Genomic DNA, 21352 nt, shown 5'->3' on the forward strand with positions numbered 1-21352 from the left:
TGGGAATGTATAATTGAGCAGATCATTTGGATTAGAATCAACAATACTGGCCTGAGAAGGTGGTGGCACAGTGGATAGAGTGGTCAACCTAGGATGCTGAGGACCCAGGTTTGAAGCCCTGAGGTTGCTGGCTTAAATGAAGGCTCACCAGCTTGAGTGTGGGATCATAGACATGACCCCATGGTCACTGGCTTGAGCCCCCAGTCAAGACACATATGAGAAAGCAATCAATGAACAGCTAAAGTGTCACAGCTATGAGTTGACACTTCTCATCTCTTCCTTCTTATTTGTCCCTGTCTCTCTCTCTCTCTCGCTAAAAAAGTAAAAATAAAAAAGAATCTATAATAATCTATTTAAGGGGATCATATGGTAATGTTACACATGAAATTGCCTTAGTTGGAGTATTAGGCAGTTTTTTTTATAGAAATAACAGCATTCAATTTACTATTAGAGTAGTTGTGACAAAAGCAGAAGCAAAACACAAATTTGTTTTAGGCCTTTTAAACAGCAACATATAAAGAAGAAAACAAAATGGTCCATAATTCTAGTGCCAAGATGACCTTTGTTAAACTTTTAAAAGAAATTTTAATGCACCTTATAGTTGGTTAAATATGCAAATAAGGATTTAAAAGCAGGTAATGTGCATTTGTGATTAGTAAATCCAAAAATGAAAAGAGAAAGTTACTTGTCTCTCTCAATGAAGGTAGCCACTACTGACAGCTTCTTGTGGTTTCTTGCAGAACAACCTTATACCAAAAGAGCATATATTTATATAAAAATATATTAACTATATTATTACTTAAGTGTGATTTTATTATATCTTTTTTATTACAGAATTTTTGAATGAGGCTAATGCCACTATAGTCACATTAATTGTTGGTTTTCCTGTCTTTATTTCCTTTTAGCTGGTGTCCGAATGATCTACCCAGCATGCTTTGTTCTGGTTCCTCAATCAGACATTCCCACTCCAAGCTCTGTGGGATCTTCTCACTGTTCAACTTCATGCTTGGGTGTCCACCAAGTGCCTGCTACTACAAGAGATCCTGCTATGTCTTCGGTTACTCTTACACCACCTACATCTCCTGAGGAAGTCCAGACAGGTATTGTTCTAATTTGTTTTGTTAGCTCTAGTGTTTAAGTCTTATTTTGAGTACAGTAAACATTTAATTAAATAATTATTTTGAAGTAATTTAAAAATTAGAGAAGAGCTTGCAGATACTGTACAAGGAACTCCCTCCACATTCCCAAACTGTTAACATTTGCTTCATCACCTTCTCTGTATGTATACATTCATTATCACTGATCTTCTTATGCATCACATGAGAGAAGCTGTGGGCATGATGTCCCTCACCCCTAAGTACTCAGTGTATTTTCCAAAATTAAGAACACCTTCCTGTATAAATACCATTTAATCTTCCAAGTCAGGAAATCAGCATTTTAAAGTACTAGCATCCAATTCACATCCCTTGTTCAAATTTTTTGCTTTCTGTATGTTAAGTGAAATACTATACTTTTTGCTTCAAAATATAAGTAGCCTTAGCAGGTAGCTGGGGCAAGTGGTATCACTAATTAATTTTGAAAAACCAAAATAATGCTACAGCTTATTCTTTTTTGTTTGTTTTCAGTTGATCCTCAGTCTGCCCAGAAGTGGGTCAAATTTTCTTCAGTATCTGATGGCTTCAACTCGGATAGTACTAGCCATCATGGTGGGAAAATACCCAGAAAATTAGCCAGTCAGGTGGTGGATAGAGTTTGGCAAGAATGCAATATGAACAGAGCACAGAACAAGTATGTATTTTCATTTTCAAGTTTAAAAGTTACATGTTGGTAGTTAACTAGTAAATATAGTATAGTCATTAGTACTTTTCCTTAATCAAAAAAATTTATTTTTTAAATTTCAGTTTTAATGCTTAAATCAGGGTTACAGAAATATAATGAATGCTAAATAAGTTTATAATTTCAAATTTTAGGAGGAAGTATTCAGCTTCATCAGGTGGTGTGTGTGAGGAAGAGACAGCTGACAAAATAGCATCCTGGGATTTTGTTGAAGCTACACAGAGAACAAATTGTTGCTGTTTGAGGTACATTTTTTTTTAGTTGATTGATATTTATATACATATATGTATTATGGTAGTTTCTTATGTTGTTGAATACTTAGACCCCACTTTGATGAAGTGTACATAAACGCAATGTGTTGTATATTTTTCTAAAAAACATATTTGAGGTAAAAAAGTTAAGTTATTTGGAGATGATTATGGAAGTACCTACAAATGTATGCCTTAAGTCCTTCACAGTTACCAGGGCTGGACTCTGAAAGCTTGGTTTCACAGCCAAATAAAAGAGAATTTTATAGTAAATATGGCATCTGTAAGGTAAAAGGCATACACATTTCTTGAGAAGTGTTCGTAGGTGACATAGTGCCTGAGAAATTTCTCCCAAAGGTTCTCATAAAAGAGATGATCTATACTAGATACAAATTTCCACACTGTTTTTATAGTAAATACAGTATAGGGTTTGTGCAGCAGTTTTTTATAATATCCCTTTGGGCAAGTTGCAGGTGAAATGCTGAGATAAGTTCACAAGATTCAGCATGAGACTAAAACTGTACTGTAAAAATACAAACTGTCATAGACTGTATTAGTTGAAAGACTGGTAGAAGAATTTATGAACTTGGAATTCTTTAGACAATTTTATTAATTTTTACATGTTGGGGCCTTTGATGAGATTAGGTTATTAGAGGCATTAAGATTATATTGCCTAGAGTTTATTTTATTCTACTGATTAAAGGTCATATGCTTTTGCAATCAAGTAAACAAATACAGTAATAGTTAGTATTAACATCCCTAATCAGAACTTAGGAGCAATTAGCCAGCCACCCGTTTTTGTCATGGATGTGAGCCAAAGGAATGGAATTGCCTGTAGGTTAGGGCCAAGATTTTTCTTACATTAATTCTGATTGGCCTGACCTGTGGTGGCGCAGTGGATAAAGCGTCGACCTGGAATGCTGAGGTCGCCAGTTCGAAACCCTGGGCTTGCCTGGTCAAGGCACATATGGGAGTTGATGTTTCCAGCTCCTCCCCCTTCTCTCTCTCTGTCTCTCCTCTCTCTCTCTGTCTCTCCCTCTCCTCTCTAAAATGAATAAATAAAAAAAAAAAAAAAATTAAAAAAGAATTCTGATTGAATACAATGACAGACTCTCAAGTATTCTGGAATGTTTTGCATAGATTAAATAGTCTTACATAGATTCTTTGGATTAGGGATAGTATAATTTTTTTAAGTCTGGCAACTTGGTTAAAAACTTGCCTCTGTTGTTATTAGGAAGTTTATAATAAATATATGGATATATTAGCACCTGTTTAACAGCTTGAAAGAGTTATAAACCACACTCACCTAGAGGGAAAACAATCAATCAAAGCCAGTCTTGAAATGTCAGGCTCCATGACATTAGTTGTCTGAGATCAGGGGTTAGCAAAGGATGATCCATCGGCTAATTAGTCCCACTGCCTGTTTGATATGGCTTGTGAGCTGAAAATGATTTTTACATTTTTAAATAGTTGAATAAAATTTAAAGGAGAATATTTTGTGACATGTGAAAATTATGTGAAATTCAAATTCTAGTGTTAATAAAAAGGATTTATTGGATCAGAGCCACATCCATTCATTTACATTTTAACTGTGGCTGCTTTTACTGAGTTGAGTAATTGCAACACCCAAACTGCATGGCCCCTGAGCCTGAAATATTTACCATCTGCTCCTTTACAGAATAAGTTTTGCTAATCCCTGGTCTAAGAATGCTTAATGAAATTGAGCTTTTCTTCCTTTGTATGTATTGGCGTTTTTGTCAAGCAGCTCTTTCTTTAGTTTTTGACCTAGACTTGTACATTATTCTTTTTGAAAGATGGGGATTTCAAGTAAATCTGTGTAAAATGGTTTTAGAGGAAGACATCCAAAATGCATATTGGTAAACATAAGTTTAAGTTTAAATCCTTAGTCTCTAAGCTGAACCTTTTATTTTTAAAAACTTGCTTTCTCTGGTATTTTGAAAAATTCCTCTCAGACATACAGATTTGATACAGTGAAATTTTATATAATTTATACATGTGACTTGGTTTGGTAAATTTTTCTCTCTATTAAATACCATGTCTCTAGTCATTTACTTTTTTTTTTTTTTACTATTGCATTTTGTACTATAGGTTTTCTCTTTTCTCCCTTCAAATATGATTCTCTTATTTAGTTCTTAAATAAGGCTTGAAAATACTTGAGCCACCATATTTGTGTATCCTTTCTGCCATAGAATATAGGAGATAGTGCACACATTGATTACAGGCTGTGCTGGTTGGCTATTTTGCTCTCAAATCTATCCTATATATTTGCTGCTCTGTTTTATCTTTATTGAAGAGGGTTATATTCCTGGGCTTCCTTTTTTTCTGTATGTGTTATTTTCCAGATTAATTGAGGCATAATTGACAATATTATGTGAATTTAAGGTATACAGCATGATGATTAGGTTAGGGTCTCTTGCTTTCTGGATTTGGCTATTGGGAGGCATTATTGGAAGATAGTTTGATGAGAGAAGGGAAGAAACCAGGGTATTACCCCACCCCTTTTCTGAGCCAGCTCCAGCAGCAGCTCTGTGTCTCATTAACAACAGTTCGTTCTTCCATGGTCCCAGTTACCACTGAGCAGGTTGTGTTATGGTGCTAGTACCATCCTAAGCTCCTGTGATAATGGTGAGGGGAGACTGTTTCATCTTAATCTTCTTTTAGTCCTAGAAGTCATGGATGCTCCCTATTGTTACTAGCTTCTAGGTGTCTTCACTTTCCTTTGGTTTTGTTGGTGGTGTTATTTTTGTTTGTTTTTTCGTAACTAATTTTCTGAAGTAAATTTCCTCTGTGTAGAAGACCCTGTACTAAACCCTGACTGATATGTTGTCTTCTCCTGGAAATTGATTTGGGGAAAAAAACTATATAGGTACATAGCAATTTGCATGAGCATTATGATTTTAAGGAATTTAAATTATATATAAAGCTGAAATTCCTCTGATTTCACTTTTTACAAATCCTATTGCCTTTCTATAGTGACTTTGCAAATTAGATATTACCCTTCCATACTCTTTCCCTGTAATTGTGTATGTTTATGTGTTTTTTCTCCCAACACAAATAAAATACTGATATAGTGGGATCTTATTTTTTGTTTCACTTAATATGTCTTCTGTTCTTTCCATTCTAGTTACTTGTAGTTCTGTCTTTTGTTTTAAAAAAACTTCCACTGAATGCAAGTACCATAGTGTTTAATCATTTGAGGTTTGATGAACAGACAGGTTGTTTCTAAAAGGATTTTTTTGTGTTTACCTTTTTAAAAAATAATACTTCTTGCCTAACTGGGCAGTGGCGCAGTGGATAGAGCGTCGGACTGGGATGCAAAAGACCCAGGTTCGAGACCCCGAGGTCGCCAGCTTGTGCGCGGGCTCATCTGATTTGAGCAAAGCTCATCAGCTTGGACCCAAGGTCGCTGGCTCGAGTAAGATGTTACTTGGTCTGCTGAAGGCCCACAGTCAAGACACATGAGGAAGCAATCAGTGAACAACCAAGGTGTTGCAACAAAAACCTGATGATTGATGCTTCTCATCTCTCTCTGTTCCTGTCTGTCTGTCCCTATCTATTCCTCTCTCTGACTCTGTAAAAAAAAATAATAATAATAATACTTTTTTATTATTAAAATTTATTGATTTAAGAGAGAAAGAGTGAGAAACATTGATCTGTTTTTGTATGTGCCCTGACCCGGGATTAAACTGTCAACTTTTGCATTTTGGGAGGATGCTCTAACCAACTGAGCTGTCGGTTAGGGATAAGGAAAGGTCCCAATTTGGTTGAGTTTTAGTATGAAATTTAGTTCTCTAAAGGCTGTTAGCTCTTAGTAAAAAAAGGTCTGTGTAGAAGAAAGGGACTGTGATTTAATATTACCAGATAGCCTGAATTAATAATTTCTTACCCTTATATAAGGGTAAGTGAATGTATGGCAGTTTACTTTTTTTTTTTTTTTTTAATGTTTATTTTATTGTTTTTAGAGAGGCAAAGAGAGAGAGCAGGAAAGAGACAAGAACACCTGTTCCTCCTGTATGTGCCCTCACCAGGGATCAAACTGGCAACCTCTGTGTTTTGGGACAATGATCTAACCAACTGAGCTAACTGGCCAGTGCTGGCTATTTACTTTTCACATTTCTTGTAAACTTTGAATATAACCAAGTAGTTCACCTTAGATTATTTAGATTATTGGATATCCTGTTTCTCCTTAGTGCTTTGCATAACTTAACTAATTCTTAAGCTTTTGGTCTCAGAACTTATTACACTCTTAAAAATTATTGAGGACCCCAACATGCTTTTATTTATGTGGGTTGCATCTATTTATATCTGTGTGTTAAAGCACTACTTAACTTATTAAAAATATAACAACAAACCCAGTACATATTAACATGAATAAAATACTTTTATAGAAATCAACGATGTTTTCCAGAATAATAGCAAAAGTGAAAATACCTAGAAGAGGGGCTTTGTGTGTAGGTTTGCAAATCTCTTCAATGTTGAGCTTCGTAGAAAGTAGCTAGTTTCTCATTTACTTCTACATACAGTCTTTTGTTGTGTATTATCTTGGTTGAAGTGTTGAAGCAAATTCAGCTTCACATAGCTATGCAATTAGAAGAAGGAAGATTGTTATTTTAATAGCTTTTAAATATAATTTTGGCTGTTTGATACTATACCAAAATTTGACAAGTTGTAGTTTATCAAAAGTTAAATCTTCATGTAGAATCTGAAGCCCTGTTACTGAAATTCTTATACTTCACTATTGATCAAATGCATCTTTTACTTTTTTATGATTTTGTAACATTATGCATTGATCCTGTGGAAAATGTTTATCAAGTTATACAGATCTTTGTTACATAGTATCAAAAATTGCATTTTTTAATATCACCAGCAATCCCATCAGAAAAATTTTGTAATTGGAAAGCTATCAAACTCACTGTAACAAATATAATTTTCCAATTTCTAAATCTTCCAAATTCTAAATCATGCTTTATTAAAGGCTTAAATTTTATCATTTCATCCTTAAAATGACAAATTTATTTTGTTCATTGAGAACCAAATAACCAAGCCTGACAAATAACCAAATCTGGATAGCCTTGGTTTATCTATGAATCAGATTTAAAAAAAATAAAAATGATGTTCCATGTACAAAGTGGCTGTTTCACTTGTAACTCAGTTATACAAGTGCTTTTCCTCAAAGCAACCTTTGTACTTTGATATATACAGCAGAGATGCTGTATGTGTATTTTTTTTTTATTTTTTTTTTTGTGGCAGAGACAGAGTCAGAGAGAGGGACAGATAGGAAAGGAGAGAGATGAGAAACATCAATTCTTCATTGTGGCTCCTTAGTTGTTCATTGATTGCTTTCTCATATGTGCCTTGACCGGGGGCCTTCAGCAGACCGAGTAACCCCTTGCTCGAGCCAGCGACCTTGAGTTTAAGCTGGTGAGCCTCACTCAAACCAGATGAGCCCGCGCTCAAGCTGGTGACCACGGGGTCTCGAACCTGGGTCCTTCGCATCCTAGTCCAATGCTCTATCCACTGCGCCACTGCCTGGTCAGGATGTATTTGTATTTCTTATTTCTTTATAGAGTATAAAATATGTAAAGATATAATAAAAATAATTTTTACTGTCTTCATGAAGGACATTTTAAGTGAAACAGACTTTGAAAAAAAATGAGTTTATGGTGGTGAAATAAACAATGACTGCTACTACTAGTTAGTGCAACTGCCTTGCTTCATTTTCAGTTGCCAGTAGTTTTATTGTGCATTACTTTTGCACAATTGTAAATATCAACGTAATGAAAAAGGCAAGTAATGTTTTGGTACTTGGAAAATTGCTTTGAACTCTAGCACCCTCTGAAAGAGTCCGTGGACACTATACTTTATGAACTTTTATAGTAGAAACTAAACTATAGTATTTGAAAAATTGATAAATGAATGTACCTTCCTTTTGTTTTTTCCTTTGTCTTTCTTCCCCTTTTCTGCTATTATAATTTATTGTCTTCCATTTTTATTTTCCTTTTTTCTTCTGGTTAGTCTTCTGCTGGTCAGAAGTTAGATATTCTGTTTTAATTTTGTTAATTAATTAAACATTTACTGTTTGCTTTCCTTAAAGTCTAAAGTTAATCAGTGTCTCTATGAAACAAGCAAGGACCTTGGAACATTTTAATCTTGCTTCAGTTATTTTCTATGTAATTTTCTTTTTTTAGCATTTTAGTTCTACCTTGTTCTGTTTTAAAAAATTTTAAACATGCACAGAAAAGTAAACTAATTGGACAGTGAACTATGAACCATTCATATTTACTTGCTACATCTGCTTTATCTAGTCCCCTTCTCTTTAAGATTAAAAAAATAGCCCTGGCCGGTTGGCTCAGCGGTAGAGCGTCGGCCTGGTGTGCGGGGGACCTGGGTTCGATTCCCGGCCAGGGCACATAGGGGAGGTGCCCATTTGCTTCTCCACCCCTCCCCCTCCTTCCTCTCTGTCTCTCTCTTCCCCTCCCGCAGCCAAGGCTCCATTGGAGCAAAGATGGCCCGGGCACTGGGGATGGCTCCTTGGCCTCTGCCCCGGGCGCTAGGGTGGCTCTGGTCGCGGCAGAGCGACGCTCCGGAGGGGCAGAGCATCGCCCCCTGGTGGGCAGAGCGTCGCCCCTGGTGGGCGTGCCGGGTGGATCCCGGTCCGGCGCATGTGGGAGTCTGTCTGACTGTCTCTCCCTGTTTCCAGCTTCAGAAAAATACAAAAAAAAAAAGAAAAAAAAAAGATTAAAAAAATAATATAATTATTGACCTTGATTTATCTAAAATGATTATTTTAACACACAATGAACATAAAACATTGATGAGATAAGTGGCATTTTTTAAATAACATGTCTCAAAAACTGGTCTATATTTTACTCTTACGGTACATCTCAATTTGGACTAGCCATAGTTCATGTGCCTAGTAGCTGCAGTTTGTGTGCTAGTAGCCGCAAGTGACTTGTGGATATTGTTGGACAGCACAGCTTTAGAAATAAAGTTAGAAATAGGACTAATGACAGGCAGATATTAAAAAAAGGTACATTTCTATTAAAAAAACGTTATTTTCTAACAACTGGAGCTATTTGATGATGGGATGCATTTTCTTGTAAGGAAAACGTGGTCCTTGTTGAACGTATTCAAAGAGAGGATGATCAGGGAAGGGAATTTATTATTATTATTATTATTTTGTATTTTTCTGAAGTTAGAAGCTGGGAGGCAGTCACACAGACTCCCTCATGTGCTTGACCGGGATCCACCCGGCATGTCCACCAGGAGGCGTTGCTTTGCCCATCTGGGTGTTGCTCCATTGCAGCTGGAGCCATTCAAGTGCCTGAGGCAGAGGCCATGGAGCCATCCTCAGCGCCCAGGCCAACCTTGTTCCAATGGAGCCTTGGCTGCGTGAGGGGGATAGAGAGGAAGGAGAGGGGGAAGGGTAGAGAAGCAGATGGGCACTTCTCCTGTGTGCCCTGACCAGGAACTGAATCCAGGACTTCCACACACCAGGCCAATGCTCTACTGCTGAGCCAACTGGCCAGGACCAGGGAAGGGATTATGCCTGCATTGAGTAGGACTTGCTGTTTGATTTTTTTTTTATTTCATTTTTCCGAAGCTGGAAACGGGGAGACAGTCAGACAGACTCCCGCATGCGCCCGACCAGGATCCACCCGGCATGCCCACCAGGGGGCAATGCTCTGCCCCTCTGGGGCGTCGCTCTGTTGCGTCCAGAGCCATTCTAGCGCCTGGGGCAGAGGCCACAGAGCCATCCCCAGCACCCGGGCCATCTTTGCTCCAATGGAGCCTTGCTGCAGGAGGGGAAGAGAGAAACAGAGAGGAAGGAGAGGGAGAGGGGTGGAGAGGCAAATGGGCGCCTCTCCTGTGTGCCCTGGCTGGGAATCGAACCCGGGACTCCTGCACGCCACGCCGATGCTCTACCGCTGAGCCAACCGGCCAGGGCCGTTGTTTGATTTTTAATGACCAATTCCTTTATTAAAAATTTTTTTAGAATGATACTTCAAAAATTCAAATAATGACCTGACTTATGGTGGCACAGTGGATAAAGTGTTAAACTGGAATGCTGAGGTCGGCTGTTGGAAACCCTGGGCTTGCCTGGTGAAGGCATATATGAAAAGCAACTACAAGTTGATGCTTCCCACTCCCCCTCCCTTTCTGTCTATCTCCTCTCTAAAAATTAATACATAAATTTTTTTTTTTTTTTTTGAGAGAGAGAGAGACAGGAACATTGTGCTGCTCCTGTATGTACCCTGACCAGGGAATCGAACTGGCGACCTCTGCACTCTTGGATGATGCTCTGACCAACTGAACTATCGTCCAGGGCTTTTTGTATTTTTCTGAAGCTGGAAACGGGGAGAGATAGTCAGACAGACTCCCGCATGTGCCCGACCGGGATCCACCCGGCATGCCCACCAGGGGGCGATGCTCTGCCCCTCCGGGGCGTCGCTCTGTCGCGACCAGAGCCACTCTAGCGCCTGGGGCAGAGACCAAGGAGCCATCCCCAGCGCCCGGGCCATCCTTGCTCCAGTGGAGCCTCGGCTGCTGATGCGGGAGGGGAAGAGAGAGACAGAGAGGAAGGAGAGGGGGAGGGGTGGAGAAGCAGATGGGCGCTTCTCCTGTATGCCCTGGCCGGGAATCGAACCTGGGACCTCTGCACGCCAGGCCGACGCTCTACCACTGAGCCAACCGGCCAGGGCTGTTCTTTTTTTTAAGAGACAGAGAGAGGAAGGGAGAGAGAGGGAAGGAGGAAGAGAAGCATTCATTTGTTATACCACTCAGTTGTGCATTCATTGGTTGTTCCCCATGTGTGCCCTGACTGGGGATCAAACCTGCAACCTTGTCGTTTGGGAGTGATGCTCTTACCCAATTGAGCTAACCGGCCAGGGCCCCCCAATTTTTAATTAATTTATTTATTTATTTTACAGAAACAGAGAGTCAGAGAGAGGGACAGATAGGGACAGACAGATAGGACGAGAGAGAGATGAGCAGCATCAACTCTTTCTTGCGGCACCTTAGTTCATTGAATGCTTTATCATATGTTCCCTGACCAGGGGGCTACAGCAGAGCAAGTGACCCCTTGCTCAAGCCAGTGGCCTTTTGGCTTGGGTTCTCCACATCCCAAGTCCAATGCCCTGTTCACTGCGCCACTGCATGGTCGGGCCCAAAATCATTTTATTGTTATCATTAGTTTTTTCTTCTCCTTTTCCAAGTGAGAGCAAGAGAGATAGAAGGAGACAGACTCCCGCATGTGTCCCAATCAAAATCCACCAAGCAACCCCTGTCTGGGGCCAGTGTTCTGCCCATATGGGGCCCTGCTTGCAACCAAGCTATTTTTAGCTCCTGAGGCAGAGGCTTCATGGAGCTATCCTTAGCACTCAAGACCAGTGCACTTGAACCCATAGAGCCATAGCTGCAGGAGGCAAAGAGAGAAAGAGAGAAGGGGGAGGGGAAGAGTGGAGAAGCAGATGATCAGTTCTCCTATATGCCCTGACTGGGAATTGAACCAGGGACATCCACATATCTACCACTGAGCTAACTGGCCAGGGCCATTTTCTTATTAAACAGTTATCCTGGGTATCTTTTCATGTTAGCACATGTATAGGTACACTTTCTTTTTTCTTTTAAGCTCATAGTACTCCATGATGCTATGGAGATATACTTTATTTGGCCAATCCTCTATGCTGTACTCTTGCTGAAGATTTTTATTTTTTAAGTGAGAGGCAGGGAGGCAGACTGACTCCCTCAGGCAGCCCAATCGGGATCCACCCAGCAAGCCCCTACAGTGCTTTGCCCATATGGAGCCACTGCTTCGTTGCTTGGAAACTAAGCTATTTTTAGCACCTGAAATGAGGCCGTGGAGCCATCCTCAGTGCCTGGAGCCAACTTTTGCTTGAACCTTTTGAAGCCATGGCTGCAGGAGGGGAAGAGAGAGGGGATAGAGAAGGAGGGAGGTGGAGAAGCAGATGGTCACTTCTCTTTTGTGCCCTAACTGGGAATCGAACACATTCTGGGCCGACACCAACTGGCCAGGGCCTTGCTGAAGATTTTTAAAGCAAATCTTAAATGTCATCATTTCATTCCTACTTTAATATGGAACTCTGAAAATGTTATAATTTCATTATCACACCTAATAAACACTTTTCTTGGTATGATCTGATACCCTCTATAAATTTGTCTCAGATGTCTTACTGGTTTGACTGGGATCCAAATAAGGAGTATATAGATTTGGTTGTGTACGTTTTCTGTGTCTTGTAATTTCCTATTCCCTTTTGTTTTGTTTTTTTTGTTTGTTTTTTTTTTGTATTTTTCCAAAGTTGGAAACGGGGAGGCAGTCAGACAGACTCCCGCATGAGCCCGACCGGGATCCACCTGGCATGCCCACCAGGGGGGCGATGTTCTGGCCATCTTGGGGCATCGCTCTACCGCAACCAGAGCCATTCTAGTGCCTGAGGCAGAGGCCACAGAGCCATCCTCAGTGCCCAGGCAAATTTTGTTGCAATGGAGCCTCGGCTGTGGGAGGGGAAGAGAGAGACAGAGAAGAAGGAGAGGGGGAGGGGTGGCGAAGCATAAGGGTGCGCCTCCTGTGTGCCCTGGCCGGGAATCGAACTCGGGACTCCTGCTCGCCAGGCCAATGCTCTACCACTGAGCCAACCAACCAGGGCCCCTATCCCCTTTTTATGATGTTGACTTGGATGGGCAAACTGGGTCAGTTGTCCTATAGACTTTCTTATTTTGGATTTCTAAATTAGTCAAGTATTTTAACTTGTTCTTTTAGTGTTATTTAACCCCCCCCCCCCCTGCATTTCTGTAAATGGAAGTTAGCTCTGGATTAAAATTTTTAAATTTGGTTCCTCAATTGCAAGTCCTCATTTGCCACATACACAACATTTCCATTATCACAGAGAGTTCTGTTGGACTGTGCTAATCTAGAATCTTGATTAGATTTAGGATCATTACTTTTGGAGAATACTTAATAGATGGTGCTCTGTTTTGTATTTTGTCACACCAGAGGAGACACATGTCTGGTTGTCCCACTATTAGTGTTAAGATTGAGAAGGTAGCCTGAGCACTTTATTGTAGAGTTTCTAAACATGTTTACTATGAAGAAAGACAGTTTTTCTTCTCCTTTGAAATTTCTAATCTCTTTTTTTCCCCTTTTTTTCCAACTGAGAGGAGGGAAGATAGAAAAGACAGATTCCCATCTGGGGCCATTGATCTGCCTATCTGGGGGCTGTGCTCTCAGCCAAGCTATCTCTAGTGCCTGAGGTAGAGGCTCAGTTTTGACTTAACTATGCTTTTCTTGAGGATGGGTTGACTGAATCAAGCATTGGTTCCAGACGAATTGCTGCGAGGATCCTAGTTGGGGCGCTTGCAGGAGTCTGTCTCTCTATCTCCCCTCCTCTCACTTAAAAATAAAAAAACCCACTTTGATAACTTTTTAGGCTTTCCCCCTCCATTCACAATAAGATGCCCTGGGGTCTGTACAAAAGAGTGTCTCAGAATTTTCCCTTAATAGAGAAGATTCTTCAAAAAATATCTGCCACTGCTTTTTGACTCTCTGGTTATTTCTGATATAAAAAAACTATTAATAAAATACATTTTTAATGAGAACTAAAAAGACCTAGTGAATACTGACTGCTTTAACTCTACATTCCTCCACACTTTTTTCTAGTTTTTTTTGGTTGTTGTTAAAAAACACATTTTTGTATACATCAATATCAGTTGGTTTGGAAAACTCAAAGTACACATTTTTACTACACTGAAAGAAATCTAAAACCCTGAACAAAATTATTAGATTTTTAGATGTATAGTTTTAAGTTCTTCAGTTTGGAATTGCTTGATATTATGAAGGAAAATGTCTTTTAGGAATTTCCTCTTTTCCTTTTCCAGTCAGCTGATTCTTTCTGTAGTGGTAAGCCTTGGGAGAAGGAAGGTAGGTATAGTGTATGGCTTCATCAGTCAGTCAATTTGAAAACTATCCAGACTGTTCTAACTTTAATTCAGACGAGTTTTTCTAGCCAGTTTCTGTGGAATTATAGATACCTGAGCTCAGCTAAACCATTGATTTATTAGTGCTAAGTGTGAGATATCAGGCACATTGATAAATGAGTAAATTTCAGGACGTTTTTATACCTTTATATTTTAAAAAGCCCAGAATCTTATCTCTGTTTACTTGTATACTAAGATATTTAGATGAGGCAAACCATCTTTGCTTATCTGATTACATAGCTGTTAAATGAGCATGAGATCATTGGCTGCCTTTTTTTCTTTTTTTTTTCTTTTTTCTTTTTTTTAAGTAAGAGGAGGGGAGATAGACTCCTGCATTTGCCCCAACTGGGATCCACCTGGCAACCCCTGTCTGGGGCCCTAAATTGAGCTATCCTCAGTGCCTGAGAGAGATGCTCGGACCAACCAAGCGCCCGGGGCCAAAACTCCTACCTTTTGAGCCACTGGCTATGGAAGGGAGAGAGGGTGGGGAAGAGAAGCAGATGGTCCCTTCTCATATGTGCCCTGAGTGGGGATCGAACCTGGAACTTGCACATGCTGGGTCAACACCCTATCCACTTAGCCAACCAGCCAGCCAGGTATGATAATTGGTTTTTATGAAACATTGCATACTCTTTGTATTAGGTCACCTAACATACTGTTTTTTACATGTTAATTCGTATCATTTTACTTTTGGGTTATATGTGAAAAGTAAATATCTGAAGTGTCTAGTGTTAACTTGTATATTTGATATAATGTGATATAAATTTTAAACCTTTCTTTTTAGGCACAAAAATCTTAAATCAAGAAATCCTGGACAACAAGGACAGACATTATCTTTAAGTCAACAACAAGTACTTCCCAAGCACAAGACCAATGAAAAGCAAGAAAAGAGTGAAAAACCACAGAAACGCCCCCTGACTCCTTTTCACCATCGTGTATCTATTAGTGATGATGTTGTCATGGATACAGATTCAGCCAGCCAAAGACTTGTGATATCTGCTCCAGATAGTCAAGTGAGATTTTCAAACATCCGAACTAATGATGTAGCAAAGACTCCTCAGATGCATGGCACTGAAATGGCAAATTCACCTCAGCCACCCCCACTTAGTCCTCACCCATGTGATGTGGTTGATGAAGGAGTGACTAAAACACCTTCAACTCCTCAAAGTCAACATTTTTATCAAATGCCAACACCGGATCCCTTGGTTCCTTCTAAAGCAATGGAAGATAGGATAGACAGTTTATCCCAGTCTTTCCCAGCTCAGTTCCAGGAAGCTATAGAACCTACAATATATGTTGGTACAGCTGTAAACTTGGAAGAAGATGAAGCTAATGTAGCGTGGAAGTATTACAAGGTTCCAAAGAAAAAAGATGTAGAGTTTTTACCACCTCAACTTCCAAGTGATAAATTCAAGGATGATCCAGTTGGACCTTTTGGACAGGAAAGTGTAACATCAGTTACAGAGTATGTATTTTTTTAATAGTCACTATTATATCTAAGGGTGGAAAAAATGATGTAAGTTCTTAATACTAGGACTCCAGAATTGATTTCAGGTTAAGATTTTCAATAATAAATCCTTTGAGTATTATTTTTGCATAGTTTTTTACTGTGTTTTTTCCTCAGGGAACTTCTTTATTATGAAATACTTTTGTCACAAAAATATGGAGATAAAATATTAACATTTATCCATCAACCAACTTAAAGACTTAAGTTGATCAACCAACTTAAGAATTTTACGTTCAATTAGAACTCTTATGTATTGTTTTTCTTCCTCCATTCTTTCTTCCGCTGTCCTGAATTTGGGATTTATCATTTCTATATGTGTTTTTATACATGTAGCCATATTTAATTTATTTTAATTGCTCTGTAGTAGTTCATGTTTTGAATATACCATCTACTCTCTTAAAGATGGACATGTTGGTTATTTTCCGTTACTATTACAAAGGATGTAGCAGGGAGCTTTTTGTATACATTTCCTTATACACTTGTATAAAAATTTCTCTAGCAAGTATATTTTAAAGTGGAATTGCTGGGTCATGAGATGTTTCCATATTTGAGAGTCGTTGCCAAGTTGCTTTTCAAAGTATTCCAGTTTATACCCTCATTAACCAGCAGAATATGAGAGTGGCTATTGCTCTGCATTTTCCTCAGTACTTGGTATTATGAGATTTTTAATTCGCTTAGCTGTATTCAAAATGGATCTCATTGTCTTAATATATATTTTCCAGATTTCTAGTGAAGTTAAGCATTACTTAAAATGTTTATTGGACATTTAGGTCTCCTGATTTATTCTTTGCATATACTGGCTATTAATCTTGTATTAGTTATGTGCTACAGCTATCTTCTTCCATTCTCTGGTTTGCCCTCTTTGTCCACTTTATATTTGATGTGTCTTGGGCAGAAGGCTTTTTTTCCAGGTCTCCCTTTATTTTCTGTAGTTCTTCTGATTACACTTGTAGTCTGTCACATAAGCTTTTTGTATTTTTATCTGTAGATTTTTCTAAAAGATGAAAATCAACCCACAAAACATTATTTTAATTAAAACTATCTACTTATTTATCAGTACAAGACCAAGTAGTGTGTAGAAGTTACATCTCCTCCTCTGTCAGTCTGTTGTCAGTAAGATTTTTAAGTCTTCTGTTTAACTTAAAATTTTGAAATTGTGCAAGAATATGTGTAGCATAATGATCTTTTGTTCAGTCCTTACACTGGGCATTTGAGGAGCGTTGGTTAAATTTGAAGGGTGTGGGTGTGTGTGTTTTATTTTTGTTTTGCCACTGGGAAAATCTCTTTTTCTTGGATAATATCTGTTTTTTTTCCCCACTTTCTATGGAGCCTCTTTAATTCAGATATTGAGCTTCTGTATTTTCTCTCATTTTCTATCTTTTTTTCTCTATTTTGAGGGGATTTCTCAACTTTCATCTAGCCCTTTCTTGAAGTCCTAATACTTATTTTTTGTTTTTCCCCTAAATATTTTTAATAGCACCATCCCTTTTCTTGTATTTTTTTTTCATTAGAATTACTTGCTTTATTTCTTATAATTACTGTTTTCTCCACATTTTAGAATGAGAGCATAGAGGTGCTGATTGGGAATTTCGTGTCTATACACAGAGCCTTGTAGATTGGCAGGCCTTCCTTATTTAATAAATATTTTGGTGTATACTGTGTTTCAGTTCCAGACACTTTGCTTTTTGATAATGGAGTAAGGGATGTTTTGAAGGGGAGGCCTTCTACCTAAAAATCCAGAATGAAGAGGATGCCAGATCTTGGATCTTTACCAGATAGTTTATTTTTCTTATAAGAGGAATTTTTTCTGTTTCTCCATTTTCAGCTCTTATTTTTTATTTCTGTCTAGAGATACATAAGGCCAGATTTTTCTGGTTTTCTAAGCAGTTTGGCTCTCCTGTTGTTTATATAGTTTGCCTATAGCCCCCTCTTATACATTCCAGGTTACGAACTTTCTCTGCTGTGTTTCTTTGATTTTGAGCTTCCCTGAGTCTAAGTAAAATGTCTGGTCCATTTATACCTCTCTTTCATTTGTTCCTTCCGTTACAGATTTATATTCTTTTTAAGTTTCTTGGTTATTATTTAAGTAGACAAATCTGTGTGCTTTGTCTAGCACTTTGTAGTTTTTTTTTCCTTTATGTTCTTTTTGGGTTTTTTTTCCATCTAACACTTTGAGTCTTAAATGTTTTCTAGTATGATTTTTTTTTTAATTAAAATTAATCTCCGAGGTTGCTGGTTCAAAAACCCTAGGCTTGCCAGGTCAAGGTACATAGACCATACGGGAAGCAACTACTACAATTGATGCTTCCCGCTTCTCCCCCCTTTTTTTCTCCCTCTTTCCTCTATCTAAAAATCAATTAAAAAATACAATCTGGATTTGAAATTGAGGGACTTCAGGGATACCCTTATGGTCATGGAAGACAGCTAAGTTATTCAGTTTCAGTAGTTAGGAGGCCTCATGAAAACAGATTATGTCTTAAAACAAGTCTGAAAATCTGTGCTGGATGAATATAAATGTCTAAGCAAGACTCACTCTTGTATGAAACTACTGTTGGTCTTATTTCTGTACTTCTTTACATTTATTTTCTACATGCAATTAGCGTGATCATTGTAAGTTAAATATTTGCTTAAAACTCTTCATAGTTTCCATTTAAACTTAGAATAAAATCCAATCTCATTTCCCTTATTTGTAGGATTCTACACAGTCTCCTGCCTAGTCATTTCTTTGCTTATTATTTACTATTCTATTTGCTTCCCAATTTAGCCATACCAGCTTTCTTGCCATTCCTTTAAAAAGCCAAGCTCATTTCTCCTGGCCTTTAGAATTGCATTACAGATGGTGGAGAGGGGAATGGGACAACTTACTCCTTCTTATTCAATTCTGCTCAGAAGTTAACTTCTCAGGAGATATTTTTTTCCCCTGACGATTCTGTTAAACTATGACCTCTTCTCACTCCCCAGATCACTGCCTATCCTGTATATTGCTTTTATTTTTTTCCCTTTGTATATAATTATCTGAAATTATATTATGCATTTTTTAATTGTCTTTTCCCTATTAGAATGTAAGCTCTATGAGGGCAAGGACTCTGGTTTACTGCTATGTTCTTCCAGCATTCACACCCACACACCCACACTCAAACTCACACTCATACCCGACCCTCCCACACACACATACCCCCTAACCCCAGAACAGTCCTAGGCACATGGTAGACATTCAGCAGATGTTTGAATAAATGAAATGACAGTATGGCCATAAATTACATTATGATTTTAAAACTTATTTTTCTTACTAGGTTATAATTTATTATGTAGTGTGTGTTAAAATGTAGTGGCATGAATATTTCAGTTTTTAAAACTTTAAGAGTGAGGGCACTATATAGCCATTATTTTAAATAAGTGTACTGGCTGCTTTGTGTGCATGAGCATCTGTAAGTGAAATGAAGGTCTCTGAGAAGTTAATACAGCTTAACTTTAGAATCTGTTTTAAAATTATTTGATATTTTTCTCACTGAATAAGAATGAGAAGCATAATGTAGAAAGTAGCATGCAGAGTAGAATGGTGCTGGGTCATGATTATGTAAATTAAAGAAATAATATGCCTCTACTTGTTCCTAGTCACCATTTTTTCTGCCTCCTGAAAAGATTGAATAAAAGGGTTTTTTTTAATGCTGTCTCATATGAGTTTTGTTTTGGTTATGCTACAAAAATGTATTTTATATCACAATTCACTTTTAGATAGAATTCTTGTTTTTGTATTATAATAGATTATTAGAATATGGTAAATATCACAAAGTCAACTATCAGAAGCTTAGCTGCTTAATAAAATTAGAAACATTTATGGAATATAATGTTCTATTCTTGGTAGGTTAGAAGTTTTTGATTTTATGTTTTAATCATCTAGATGAATTTGTTCTTTCCCTAGAGTTATTCTATGGCAGTAGTTCTCAGTTGGGACAATTTCTTATTCCCATCCACTTCACACCCCCAGATGACATTTGGCAATGTCTGGAGACGTTTTTGGTCGTCAGATCTGGGGGTGAGGCATCTGGTAATTAGAAGTGAGGGATGTTGCTAAGTGTTGTTCTATAGTTGAACAGTCCCCACAACAAAGAGTTATTCAGTACAAATGTTAATAACTTGAGGTGCTTTAATGTCATGAATAACTTATAACAGAAATTTGAACTCTAGGATAAGTTATGAAATTAGATAGGCCAAACATGTTTACTGAATATTTTCACTAGGGAAATTCCCCCCATACTGTTTTGGGCTGGCTTCCCCCCGCCCCCCAAACCATAGTCAAATACCTGGTATGGTCTTCAGCATTTGTATTATGCTAAAACAAGATTTTCTCCCCTCCAGAGTTAAAAGGATCTTGGAGTAACTTAGTAATTCAGGTGCCTGCTAATATATTACTTGAGATAGGATTTCATGAGGATCAGTCATCTTATTGATATGGCAAAGCCATTTGACAAAGTTAGATGATGTCTTTTGTCATTAAAATCTATGAATTATGATTATGCTCTCTTGATGGTATTTAAACAATCTTAAAATCTTTATAAAAACATTCAATAGCTGTATATGATCAAACATTTTTCTAGTCATAGACTAATCCAGTGGTCAGCAAACCGCAGCTCGCGAGCCACATGCGGCTCTTTGGCCAGCTTAGGAGAACCCTAATTAAGTTAATAACAATGTACCTACCTATATAGTTTAAGTTTTAAACATTTGGCTCTCTAAAGAAATTTCAATTGTTGTACTATTGATATTTGGCTCTGTTGACTAATGAATTTGTCAACCATTGGACTAATCCATTTAGAAGCCTAGTTTGTTTTATATAAATAAATTCTGTATTTATATTAATCAGTCATTGTAAATTTCTACTTTTCCCATATTTTGAATGTTTTTTGTTCTTTTCTGAGTGATAGGAAGGGAAGATAGTGAGACAGAATCCCACATGCACCCCAACTGGGATCTACCTGGCAGTCTGTCTATCTAGGGCCATACTCACAACCGAGCTATTTTTAGGGCCTGAGGGCAGAGGCTCCACTGAGCCATCCTCAGCACCCAGGTCCAACCTGCTCAAATCAATTGAGTCATGGCTGTGGGAGAGGAAGAGAGAGAGAAAAAGTTGAGAGGGAGAGGGGGAGAAGCAGATAGTCACTTCTCCTGTGTGCCCTGATCAGGAATTGAACCCAGGATATCCACATGCTGGGCCAATTTTGAATTTTGAAAGTATTTAAATGTATAGTGTTTAATTTTTTTATTATTTATTTTACAGAGAGAGGGTATAGAGAGAAGGGGGGAAGGAACGGGAAGCATCAGCTCATAGTAGTTGCTTGTTATATGTGCCTTGACAGGGCAAGTCGGGGGTTTTGAACCAGTGACCTTAGCATCCCAGATTGTCACCCTATCCACTGTACAACCACAGGTTGGGCAAACAGTTAATTTTAATGAAGTTAGAGGGCAGTTGCAACTCCTACATTGTTTCTTCTTAGGAAGATTATCTTCCCTTTTAAATATATATTCCTTAAAGATATACTTTTATCAGTTTGAATAAAACTGAAGTTTCTCTAATATGCAAGATGATGTTAGGCACTGTTGTGGAATAAAACAAATTTGGTCCTGGCCCTAAATGAAATTATAGTCTAATGGAAAAAAAAACATTAAATTATCTGATAGAAGTATATATAAAATACAGTAGCGATGCAGAGCCAGAGTGGGGATAATTTAATTCCATTTATGGGGA

General features: G+C 38.2%; 1 protein-coding gene across 2 annotated transcripts in view; it reads left to right on the forward strand.

The window, feature by feature from the left end:
* The window catches only part of MED13 (mediator complex subunit 13), a 114384-nt gene that overhangs the window by 33035 nt on the left and 59997 nt on the right, over nt 1-21352 (forward strand). For both annotated transcript variants that reach the window (XM_066363150.1, XM_066363152.1), the window contains exons 6-9: nt 906-1100; nt 1626-1788; nt 1971-2081; nt 14884-15564. In XM_066363150.1, coding sequence (XP_066219247.1) covers nt 906-1100; nt 1626-1788; nt 1971-2081; nt 14884-15564 — 1150 coding nt within the window. The remainder of the gene's footprint in view (nt 1-905; nt 1101-1625; nt 1789-1970; nt 2082-14883; nt 15565-21352) is intronic.

The sequence above is a fragment of the Saccopteryx leptura genome, chromosome 2 (assembly GCF_036850995.1).
Source record: "Saccopteryx leptura isolate mSacLep1 chromosome 2, mSacLep1_pri_phased_curated, whole genome shotgun sequence".
NCBI classification, from domain to species: Eukaryota; Metazoa; Chordata; class Mammalia; order Chiroptera; family Emballonuridae; genus Saccopteryx; species Saccopteryx leptura.